The sequence below is a fragment of the Mastomys coucha genome, unplaced genomic scaffold, assembly GCF_008632895.1.
Source record: "Mastomys coucha isolate ucsf_1 unplaced genomic scaffold, UCSF_Mcou_1 pScaffold22, whole genome shotgun sequence".
Classification (NCBI taxonomy): Eukaryota; Metazoa; Chordata; class Mammalia; order Rodentia; family Muridae; genus Mastomys; species Mastomys coucha.
The window spans coordinates 134,952,430-134,964,730 of NW_022196905.1; the positions used below are offsets into that span (position 1 = coordinate 134,952,430).

The 12,301-nt window shown below is 49.9% G+C and overlaps 1 protein-coding gene and 1 long non-coding RNA gene across 18 annotated transcripts in view; one reads left to right on the top strand and one right to left on the bottom strand.

Annotated features, from left to right (window-relative positions):
- Iqce (IQ motif containing E) overlaps positions 1-12,301 on the bottom strand; it is a 38,639-nt gene that overhangs the window by 17,007 nt on the left and 9,331 nt on the right. For 11 of the 17 annotated variants that reach the window (XM_031338536.1, XM_031338534.1, XM_031338533.1 and 8 more), the window contains 9 exons: positions 11,309-11,379; positions 9,309-9,422; positions 9,155-9,205; positions 7,177-7,247; positions 5,705-5,777; positions 5,419-5,468; positions 2,871-3,034; positions 1,826-1,881; positions 306-535 (listed from right to left, as the gene is read on the bottom strand). In XM_031338536.1, coding sequence (XP_031194396.1) covers positions 306-535; positions 1,826-1,881; positions 2,871-3,034; positions 5,419-5,468; positions 5,705-5,777; positions 7,177-7,247; positions 9,155-9,205; positions 9,309-9,422; positions 11,309-11,379 — 880 coding nt within the window. Of the gene's footprint in view, positions 1-305; positions 536-1,825; positions 1,882-2,870; positions 3,035-5,418; positions 5,469-5,704; positions 5,778-7,176; positions 7,248-9,154; positions 9,206-9,308; positions 9,423-11,308; positions 11,380-11,477; positions 11,605-11,853 lie in introns of all 17 variants that reach the window. The other 6 variants (XM_031338543.1, XM_031338542.1, XM_031338547.1 and 3 more) reach the window with 6 other exon arrangements.
- LOC116068675 lies at positions 10,752-11,500 on the top strand. The gene is made up of 2 exons (XR_004109657.1): positions 10,752-10,863; positions 11,093-11,500. It is a non-coding gene; the product is annotated as an uncharacterized LOC116068675 (long non-coding RNA).

The following is a 12,301-nucleotide window of genomic DNA, read 5'->3' on the forward strand; positions in this document are numbered from 1 at the left end:
GCATTTGGGAGAAGGGCTGAGGGGGAAGGGCAGGACACAAGGCCTGCATTCTCAACCAGTGGGCCTGATGCCCTTCATCTGCAACAGGTTTCAGGGTGGGCAGGGCTGGCAGCCTTGGTCATGGCTTTATCACAATTTAAAAGTAACTAAGACACACAGGCTGACCTTGAACTTGTGATCTTCCTGCCCAGACCCCTCCAAGTGCTGAGACAACAGGCAAGTTCTTCCCTACCTGTGATGTAGATGTTACTAACTCCCACAGGCCCAGCACTTCAGCCCTAGATGGTGCAGGTCCAAGCACTTACTCTTTCTCCAGCAGCTGCTCCTGCAGTGCGCTTAGCTCCTCTTTCAGGCTCTTCACAGTTCCTTGGAGACGCTCTTGGTCCTCAGACAGATCCACTTTGGGTTGGTCCTCTTTGGACTGGTCCTCTTTCAGCGGCTTCTGCACTGAGATGTTGGATGGGGAGCGGACCAGGGGGTTCGGCTTGACCACCTCTGAAGTAGACTGCTTTGGGCTTTCTGAGGCACTCACTTTCTGGAGGCAATGGAAGCGCTTGTTAACACTACCTCTGTCTGTGAGGCTCAGGGGCAGCCCATCTTTGGTGTATAGGAGAAGCTTCACTGTGGGGCTGAGTCGGCAGGGCCGCTGCTCTGCAAAGGTACCCTTCCTAGCAGCCAAAACCCAAAGTGGGAAAGTGCTGGCCAGGCCCAGAGGCAGGACGTGAGTCAGAGCTACCTGCACTACCACAAAGGCTACCGGGGAGGCAAGGAGAACACAGACATCGGAGTGTGGGAGAGCTCCAACCCTGGTGATGGGCCTTCAGCCAATCCAATTCTGTCTGAAAGTAACTCCTGTCTCCCCAGGCCTTGCCTAATGGGTCTCAGGATGTACCTGGGTTTTCTGAATTTCCCAGCATGCTTTATGTATAAAGTATTTCCATAACACAGAAACTTCTTTTGCTTTCTAATTTGGCAGTATGTGACTGTACTTAAAACATTCTCTCTTGGGCTTTGCACAGCTTTGCCAAACAACTGGGGAACTCTGGTTCACAACTTTTTCTTTCAATACTTGAGATACAACCCATCCTAGGCAAGCCCCTGTACCAAGTCACACACCCAGTCCTTCAACAGCAGATTCATTCTAGGAAGGTACTCTGGTGCTGAGCCACACCCCAGGCCCTCACTGGGGGATTCTAGGCAGGTGCTCTACCACTGAATCACACCCCAGCCTCTCACTGGGGGATTCTAGGCAGGTGCTCTACCACTGAGCCATGGTCTTCCCCTTACCTACAGTCTAGGTAGGAGATGTATCTCTAGGTTACATCCCTGTCATACAATCTCAAGATCTTAACTGGATGGACAAGTTTCCCAGAATCAGACACCTCTGTGGGATTGGTGTGGGGGTGGAGGATGAGGAAATACTAGCTTGCCTCCCAGGTTTCCTGGTCAGCAGTGTAGATGAAGAGATTGCTAAGAGTCTGAATATTACATAAAAGTCCAGGCTTTGCAGATGCACACACCAGGCTAGACCACAGGCACTTCATGGTCACACATGTCCACTTGTTGCTACAAGAAGCCCAGTAATGGGTTCTTGGGCCTGGCCCTCTATAAAATGAGGGCTGTTCATGACACAGTCTTGCATCTTGCCCAGACCTGCAAGGAGTGTATTCTCTCCCGTGTGTACTTGGTAAGGTCTGCAGAGCACCCCTACGTATGTGTTGAGTGACTTATCTCACACTGCAGCTCTGCCTCTCAGTGAACCGGATAGAAGCTGCTTCCTGGCCTGGGTAGACCCTGAGTGATCAGACATTAGACTTGGACTTACCTTCTCCAGCTCTGCGATGCGTCTCAGCAGCCGGGGCTTGCTCCAGTCTACGTAACCTAAGGGCAATGGGGTTTACAAGGCAGTGTCCATGGGATAGCTCCTCTCAGGCATGGACTCACAGCCTCTCCAGGCTGGCAGACAAGCCATAGACCCCAATGTGCTTGCCCCCTGAGGGTTTATCATCTCATGTAGGCCAGGCCAGCTTCGAGCTTACTATATAAAGAGCAGGTCCCTGAACTTCTTATCTTTCTGTCTCTACTTCCTGTGTACTGAGACGCATGCACTATCATGCCAGGGTCATGTAGTAATGGGGCTTGAACTCAGGGCTCCATGCATGCTAGGCAAGCACTCTCCCAAGTGAGCTACATCCCCAGCCCGATGATCTTCACTTTGCTAAACTCCAAACTCTAACCTCACTCTCTACACCGGATACCCTCAGGGCCTGGCTCTCACCCTGTATCTCTGCTACTACTGACCATGTCCAGCTGGTACTCATCCAACTTCCTAAATGCCCCCAGGTTTAAGGCTTAGCTCTGCCCTTCGTCAATGCCCATCTTGCAGGCTGCCTTCACCTAAGTCTACCTGCCAGGGATAAGCACATCCAGTTCTCCAGCATGGCCTGCACCTGCCTCAGATCTCAGCCACTGTCTCTCCTCCTCCTCCCTATGTCAACTCCATCCCCTCCATAGTTCAGACCAACAGCCCTGGGTCCTAGGGGCTGGGCTACATCCCAGCAGTAAAGCACTTCCCTAGTTCACATTAGACCCAGGGCTCCATCCCCGGTACTGCAAAACAAAGCAAGAGACCCAAAGCTGGCAGCTCTCCTAGTGTTTCCAGGCTACGTGGACTCTCCCTAGACCACTGTGGCGCATCCACTAACTGACAATCCTTTTTCACAGGCAAGGGGATATGTCTGCTGTGAGGCTTGTGACCTAGGTATCCATCTTTGAACAGGGCTCCCCCCTTTTTTTCACCAGGGAGCATGGCCTGCCTCCTCACGCCTCCCTCTGGGAGTGGCCCGAGTGGCCCGCCCCGCAGCAGATACCCTTTATTTTGGAGATGGTGGGGGAATTGCTGAGCATTCGGTCCAGGTCCTCCTTCAAGCTCTGGTTCTCCTCCGTCAGCTCCTGCACACTCCGGGTTAAGTTCAGCAGGGCACTGCTCATCTTCTTCTGCCTCTTCACACCCAGCTTCTTCTCCACTATGGGCCTGGGTGGGGGTAAGCAAGTGACAGGCTGAGAAGCATGCTTCCAGACGGACTCAGCAGCATCTCACCTAGAAACATGGCTCATTCCAGGTTCTGAGGTCAGAGTGGCTCATATACACGAGCATTAACAATCAGAGGGGAAACTAACCTTCATCCCCAGAGTGGTGAAATTAGTCTAACTCCAGAGACAGAAGCAATCCCACTTTTATTTCCCTCTATTTTTATATAGATATAATAAAATAAATATTTATTATTTTAGATATGTGAAACATCTAAGCTTAGCCTTGAACTCACTATGTAGCAGAGAATGACCCTGAGCCTCTGATCCTTTGGCCTGTCTCCTGAATGCTGGGATTGTAGGTGCGCATCACCATGACCAGTTTATGCAACCTTGGGACAGAATTCAGGTTTTTCTGAATGGCAGGCAAGTGCTCTACCAACTGTCAACATCTCCAGTGCCCTCACTTCTGAAACTTGTTCTCCACATGTATCCCAGGTGGTCCTGGAATTCGGGATCCCCCTGCCCCACTTTTTGAATGTTGGATTGGTATGGGTGTTACCAGACCCATCTCTATTTTATTTTGCTCTGGTGTGTAATATGGCCTTGGAATGGGTTGGGGACGTAGCTCAGTTGGTAGAATTTTTGCCTAGCATTCAGGAGGCCCTAGGTTCCTTTCCCAGGAGCACCACGTATTTATTTAAATACACACATAAATAGATAAGGCACTACAATAAAAGTGGTCCTACAATTAACCTGGACGCTTAGGGGCCACCAGAGCCTGAACTACCAACCAAAGAGTGAGCCCAGGCTGGATCTAGGTCCCCTGCACATATGTAACAGATGTGCAGCTTGGTCTTCATGTGGGTCCCCTCAACAACTGGAGTGGGGGCTGTCCCTGAACCTGTTGCCTGCCTGTCTGTGGATCCCCTGACTGGGCTATCTTGTTTGGCTTTGGTGGGAGAGGATGCACCTAGTCCTGCAGTGACTTGATGTGATGGGGGAGGGGAGGCGAAGCCTGTGAGGAGATGAGGAAGGGAATGGGGGTGGATATGCTTAAGGGGGTCGTAGGAGAAGGGGGGCTGATACTGGAATGAAAAATGAAGAAATCAATCATTTTATTTAAAAAGTGGTCCTAAGCAGGATACCAAGCGCCCCCCTAGTGTGCGTAAGGCCGCTCTGTCGGCCTCTGCGTTAGAGAACCACTATTGCTTATCCTGACAAACACAGGAGCCTCAGCCTGAATCCATTGGCCCAGGAACCATGGTCAGCACTGAATAATTTCATATCCCTGGAACATCACAGGGTATTTACAGAGCCGGTTCCAGGGTTGGAAGAGGATGCCACGCATCCCGTTCTACCACTTTACTCCCTGGAGACAGGGTCTCTCACTGATCCTGGAGCTAAGCTGGCAGACAACAAGTCTTATGGATCTTTCTACTGTATAATCCTCTGCCCCGCCCCCAAGATGCCCCGCCCTGCCCAGACCCGTGCAGCCATACCTGGCTACCTCCTCAGCCCTATCTGGTTCTTTGAGAGAATGTTTTCCAACTACTGTCTGGAGTGACTGCAGGCCAAGGGTAAAAGGGACAGCCACAGCTGGTGCTGGGAGTTTACAGAGGCCTGTGTTATGGACAGGTCTTTTATAAATGAAATATATGATATATATAAGCACTGGGAGACACCGACAGGAGGATACCAGGGGCTCCAGGTTCAGGGAGAGACTCTGTTTCAGAAAATCAGGGGGAAGAGGCATCAACAGAAGAAGACAGTGTTGATCTGCTGGTCTCCAGATGTGTACACGTGTTCACACACACGCAAATATGTGCATGTGGATTTAACTGTTTGGTTTCTGGACTCTGGGACAAGGGACTGAGGTGCATATTTTACATATCAAAGCAGACCTGGCCTCCACGTTCTCCCAGCATCCTTTAGTCTCTACCTGGAGTTACCTGCTCTGAACCCTGAACTTTCCAGTCCAGGGGCTGGGCTGCCCTTCCCCCAGACATTCTGCTATAGAATCCAGACATTCTGCTTCTCCCTCTCTCTCTTCTCCTCTTTTCTGCAAGCGCACCCCATCTCTCTGTCTTCCCCTTCCCTAACCCTCTCTCCCCCCATAGTGACTTCCCTGACCTTTCTTGGGGCCAGTGAACCCGCCTGACCTAAGAGCTTCTCAATAAACCTGCCTTTAATATATTCTAGTCTGGCTTGAATTGGTTCATTTCGCCGGTGGAGAAATAACCTATCAGTAACATCCCCAGCACTGCCCATAATTAGCATTGCACAGCTCCCCCAAAGAAGGAGAGCCAGACAGTGGCAGGTAAGGACCACCAGCTTTTCAGAGTGGCCACAAAGACACACGAGACAGGCCCCCACATGAGGTCATACTTCTTTCCTGTGGCTTCAGAACTTGCCAGAAGGGTCTGCAGACGATGGATCTGTGAGGATCCAAAGAGAAGGTGTCAGAAACATGACAGAAGGGGAAGACAGCTTTCCCAGGATCTACAGTCAGCTTCACAGTTCTGGCTTTGTGCAGGGAGAGAAACCTACACTGTGGCCATGCCGCTGAAACCTGTGCATGAGGGCTGCACTGAACCTGAGAGCATGCACAGGGGCAGGTTTCAGGGCCCCAGCACCAGTCTCCTCCCCGGCCACATGCTCCAGGTGCACACACCTCTTCGTAGTATGTTTCCATGGCAATGCGCATCTCTTCCAGGTTGGTGGTCTTCATGTCCGTCTGCAGTTTGCTGGAAACCCAAGTTCAGAGTTAGCACGGTGGAACCAGCATCTCTGGGGGCAGGCAGAGGAGGAGGGACTCCCAGAAGTCAGGGAGGGGAAGGCAATGGGAAAGAGAGCCAGGCATTGACCTTAGACCACAGGAAATCATGTCTGGAAGATCGATCGCACCAGACAGGGTCCTTCTGAGTGGCAGCAGCCACTCCTCTAGTGAGGGAGGCCACAGACCATGGACAGATGGTTTTTCTGTAAGAAAGGCTGCCCTGAAGACTGGGCGGATGGTACCAAAGGACCTCCTTTAGAGCAGAGCAGCCAGCTTTATAAAGAAGAGTTGGAGTGCCAGGTGGGGTGACACAGGAATGTGATCCCAGCATTCAGAATGCTGGTGCAGAAGGGCTGCTCACTCAGCTCACCAGGGCTATATAGCACAACACTCTCTCGAAATAAGACCGAAATAAGACAAAGAAAAATAAAGCAAGCCCTTTGCTTCCCTGCCATCAGCACTGTCACCTTGTCCTTAATGTGTTACAGATTTCAGATAAAAGGCACAGGAGAAAGTGAAGCTCAGGGTACCAAACAGGAAATTGGCACAGACTCAGATTGATGCTGCCAAATTTCATCAAGAAACAAGTTAAGGGTGGCAATGCCATAGGAACCGGGTTCGCAGGTGCAGAAGGCTGCGTTAGTTTTCCTGAAACCAACTCTATCTAAGATTATCCCTTACCCTAGTGAGACCAGAAAGCAGCAGCAAAGCCGTGTGTGTGTGTGTGCGTGCGCACACATATGTGTCAGATGTGTGTGTGCCATGTGCAAGCACAGTGACTACTGAGGTGCCTTGGAATCCAGACCCAGAATATTCACATTGGACATTGAGGGTGACCTGCAAACTGATGGGGTGAGGGCAGGAGTAAAAACATTAAAGAGAGATGCTGACTCCTATTGAAACGTGGAGGGAATTCAAACTAAAGAGAAAGCTGAGCCTCAAGAAGCTGTCCTATCACACTGGCTCGAGGCCTGTCTGCCTGGTCAATAAAGGAGATGCTGTCTCAAAATAAAGAGAGAAAACAGGACTGAGGTATGGCTCAGTGGTAAAGCCCCTGCTTGGAATCCCCCAGTGAGGGGCTGGGGTGTGGCTCAGTGGTAGAGCCCCTGCCTAGAGTCCCCCAGTGAGGGGCTGGGGGCATGGCTCAGTAGTGGAGGTACTAGGAGTAGACTGCTTGCTGCCCCCACCCCCTTCATTGACCATGACATACAGGGCAGGGAAGAGCAACATTTCTCATAGTTTTAGGTTGGAACAGAGATATGGAAGAAAGCAGAACAAAGCCAATGGTGGTGATGGCAGATGGAGATGGGAGAGGAGATGCTAGCCCAGCTCCCAGTAGACCTCCCAGCAGCCCCCTCGAGTCGTACTTGATAGTGTTGTCCTTCTCCTTGCATTGCTGCTCCAGCCTGAAGATCCTTTGCTTGAGCCCAGTGATGACCTGTTAGCAGAGGGCCACCACCTTAGCACTGTCTCCAACTCAGGACTCAGCCTTCCTGGTCCTCAGGATACTCAAGAATCCCATCCTGGGTGACCCTACAATCTCTGAGCTTCTCTGAGTCAGGATTCTCCCACATACACCCCTCCTTTCTTCCTTAGCACACCTCAGTGATGAATGAGCGCCCCCCACAACCTGTTCCTCACTGAGCAGTGCTGAACACATGACCAGGACAGCAAGATGGCGGCAGCTCCTTGGAATCCACAGGGTGGAAGGAGAGTACCCCCTCCCAATAAATAGATAAATATAAAAATGCCACTTTTCAGTTAAGAAAAATATTTTGAGGTTGCTATGAACCACTTTGAATGGTTTTGCAAATTGCTGACCCGGGCAGCTCTACAATTGTCCCTGGTCAGGTGGACAGGAGAGCGAGGCTATCAAGAGCAGTGTGACAGACCAGATGCTGTTGCTTTGCGTGGATCTTGCTGGGCAGGGCTTGCCAGCATTAACCTATGGTGAGTAGGTTCTGAGCGCTCCTGCTTTTACCTGGGTCTTGCCAAATCTGGTCTGCACCAACCTTGCTAATCTTGTTGCTTTGTGGTGTAAGGTTTTACTCAGAGTAACTTAAAATAATTTCCTTTCCTGCCAGTATATAGTACTAGTGAGATGAGAAGCCAAGTCAGCTATAACCACCATCCGTGCCGTATGTGAGCCAAGAGAAGCAGCAGGGAAGAGCCAGAGTGGGATAAATCTCACTTTCTTGCTTTTGCAATTGAGGGCAGGGGGCTGGAGATGTGTCAGCAGCTCAAGTGCTTGTTGCACAAGCATGAGAACCTCAATTTGGATCTATGGCACCCACATAAGACCCAGCTATGTCACTGAATGCCTATAATCTCAGCCCAGGGGAGGTGGAGACTGGAGCACTCAGGCATCACACAAGCAAACACACACACACACTGAGCACATGCACATACTGCGGGAGCCCGCATACACATGCATGTACCCACATGCGAACTCGCACACGCACCTACACCAGTCTTGCTGGTCCTACTTTACAGATCTTACATCTGAAAAATCTTTAACGATCACCACAGATATTCTGCATACTCCTGACGGATGTAACCTATGTCTCCCTTCTCAGGAGACATAGTCTCCTTTTAGTCTTAAGGCTTTGCTATACCTGTCTCCATACCAACAAGCCCATTAACCCTTTGTTATTGTATTCCTTGCACTTCCTTGACTTATGGGGTGGTAATGACATATTCCATACTCCTGTCTCACCCCCATTTTTTTTTTTTTTTTGAGACAGGGTTTCTCTGTATAGCCCTGGCTGTCCTGGAACTCACTCCATAGACCAGGCTGGCCTTGAACTCAGAAATCCGCCTGCCTCTACCTCCCAAGTGCTGGGATTAAAGGCGTATGCCACCACTGTCTGGCTTCTCACCCCCATTTTAAAATAGAACTGTAGTTTGGATGTAATCCCCAAGTCCCAAGTTGTACACTGAGATTGTCTTTTTGCGTATTAGGGTTTTTGGTGCCGTTGTTGTTTTTGGTTTTGTTTGTTTTGGTATTCTGAGACAGGGTCTCATGTAGCCCAGGCTGTGGCAGAGGCTGGTCTTGAACTCACAAGTGACTACATGTATTTATTTACTTATTATTAAACTTGTGTTCCCTCCCTAGCCCTGTTCTGTAATTGAAACCAGCATTCCATACACTCTTGCTCCTAGGCTTCACTATTGACTGCTTGACATTTGGTTTACCTATTTTTTAGCCTCTGCTAAACCTACTGCCCCCTGAAATACTCCCTTGTGATCCCTATGGCTCTATGCACACAGTTCTAGAAAGTTCTGAGCCCCTGCCCTTCCCACAGTTCCATGAAGGCTCTCCATGGAGCAGGAGGCTCCACTCACCCAGCCCGTGTCAGGCTTCTTCTCTGCCAAGGTTCGCACGAAGTCTGGGCCCTGCCAGAAGCAGAAGGAGATGGAGCCTGGTAAAGCCCATAGTGGCTCTTCCTCCCTCTGCTTCCCACGGCCCCAGGCCGCCTCCTTGGGCCCTGGGACTTACTCGACCTGGATCCAGAAGCTGTTCTATCTGCCGATCCTTTCTGCTGTTCTCCTCTTCTAAGCGTCGAAGTTTTGTTCTCATCAGATCCACATCACTTTTCTGCATATGTAAGGACTAGAGAGGAGGAGGGTGGTTGTCGAGATGGCTCAGCGGGTAAAGGGGTTTGCCACCAGGCCTGATGATGTGAGTTCAATCCCCAGGACACACACACACACACACACACACACACACACACACACACACGAATGAGAGAACCATCTCCCTCAAGTTGTCCTCTGACCTTTATGTACACACAAAATAAATAAATGTAAAAAAAAAAACCAAAAAACCAAACCCCAACTAACCAACTGAAAAGAAAACCCTAAGGAGGGTCTGTGCACAGTGGAGCCCTGAGTAGGGAGGCGCTCTCCTTTCCCACCTTACTCTGCAGTCCAGGGCAGCCTAGATCTGGCAGCAAGCCTCCTGCCTCAGCTTTCCAACTGGTGGGATTATAGTCACACTTGGCTTTTTTTTTAAATACAACTGATTTGTTATATTATACTTTTTAAATTAACATTTTGTTTTATATTAATTTTAGATTTACAGAAAATTTTCAGAGATGACAGTACTTTCATTTATCGATTTCTCATTCCTAATGTCTTGTTTTACCACATTATAAAAACTAAGAAACAACATTGGCTACTAATAAAACCATCATAGTTTGTCTGGATTGTACTAGTTTTTCCCTAATAATGTTCGTGTTTAGGGGATCAACTCCAGGGAACCGCCTTGGGTTTTATTTTGTCTCTCTTGCTGCTTTACTGGGACAGTTGCTCAGTCTTCCCTTGTCTTTCTTGACCAGAATGGGTCTAAGGTACTAAAGCCTCCCCACCGGGATTTGTCTGATGTTTTTCTTGTGTTCACACTGGGCCTCACCATCTCCCTTTGCTCACTGTGCTTGGAACCCTCTGCAGGAACATCACAGCCACACACAGCCTCGCGCCAAGTCCTGTGGGGATCAGTCACGGAGCCTGCATGGTCTCAGTGTCCCATGGAAAGGGAAGTTTAATCAAAGAAAACCCAGCCTTAGTGTGGGTTTTCTTTGCCGAAGCCCATAAGCCCAGTGTGAACACACTTGGCTTTAAAAGAGGTTTTTAAAGCCCCGCACGTCATGTGAGCTGGAAAGATGGCTAGGTGGTTAAGAGCACTGGCTAGTCTTCCAGAGGTCCTGAGTTCAATTCCCAGCACCACTGAGCCACACCCCCAAACCCTTCACTGAGAGACTCTAGGCAGGGGCTCTACTGCTGAGCCACACCCCAGCCCCTCACTGGGAGGTTCTAGGCAGGGGCTCTACCACTGAGCCATGTCTCCAGGCCCTCACTGGGAGACTAATTCTACACAGTACTAAGCTGTTCTATGATGGAACACAGGACCATATACATTCTAGAAAACTGTCTACTACTGTGTCTCCAACCCCCTCAAGCAGATCTCCCAAAAACTTACAAGGATGAGTTTGAACAGTCAAGGTCATTTTCCCAGAGGTCTATTTCTAAGCCCTCCAAAATATGGCTCCCAGGTATCACCTGTAACAGTGATTCATTGCTGGCTCTCTGCATCTGCTTAGTTGTCTCCAAGGGAGGCTGAGTGGGAACCCTCCAAAGGCAGCAGTCCTCTTCAGTGGGTCCTTCGCTACCACATAGCTGGCTTGTTTGCGTTTTGGACGCAGGGTCTCATGCCTCCCATAAATTTACTATGTTGCCCAGTGGGCCTTGAACTCTCCACTCCCCCTGCCTCTATTTCCTCAGTGCTGGGGTGATCAGCATGTACCAATCATGTCTGGCAAGACCACCACTCTTCTGTACCTGACCAGGCTTTCCCCTCAGCCGGGATGGCCAGCTCCGACAATAAGGTACCAGGGCATGGACTCTGAATGCCTGACAATTCCCAACATGACACCAACTTTCCATCACATTAGAGAAAGGCTATCACTGCCAGTCAGAAAGGAGCAGAGCGGACCCTACCTTCTTCAACTCGATGATTTCGTCGTACATGTCCTCTTTCTCTCTGTAGACAGAAGTCCCAGAGACGTGACCTGGAGGAAGATATGCATGCCTCTTAGGACATCATGGGACAATAGAAAGGACCCCTGGTTATGCCTGAAGGGAAACCTGTGAGTTAATAAAACTGTACTTATTTGCTTGCTTGCTTGTTCTCTAAGATAGATGAATCTCACTCTGTAGCCCGATCACCTGGAGTTCAAGATGCTCCGGCCTTCTGAGTACTGGGGAGACGAGGGAGTGCTCTTCATCCTGGTTTACTGAGGATGTACGTGTGTGTGTGTGTGTGTGTGTGTGTATGTGTGTGTGCACATGCATGCATGTACACACATATCTATGTTGTGAGCCTGTGTTCATGCAGAGGCCTAAGAGGACATCAGGAGTCCTACTTTCTCTGCCCTATTCCCTCGAGACCAGGTCTCTCACTGAACCTAAAGCCAGGCTGGCAGGCAGCAAGCCCTGCTGATCTTCCTGTCTGCCCACCACAGTGCTGGAGTTAGAGATCATACCTGGCTTTCAGCAAGATGCTGAGATCTGAACTCAGGTCCTTGTTTGCATGGGCAAATGCTCTTACCCGCTAAGCCATCTCTCCACTTATGGAGGTTTTAATGACACTTAACAGGTTATAAATCCAAAATAACCAAATAGGCCTAAACCATAACCCTAATGAGCAAATTTAGTTCTCAGGTTCAGCGATGGACATGGAGCTGGCTGTCACCATGTGTCTTTGCTAAGGCTGAGAGATGCCAACAGGCCCATGGGCAAAGAGTAATAAGGAACATAGAAAGAACAAAGAACCAGCAAGGTGGTTTGGCAGGTAGAAACTCTTGTCAGCAAGCCTCAAGAGCCTGGCTTCAATCCCAAGGACCCCACAAGAGGTGGCAAGAGGGAGGTGACATCTCAAGTTGTCCTCTGACCTCCACATGCGTCCCACAGCACATGCACAGCCTACCCACA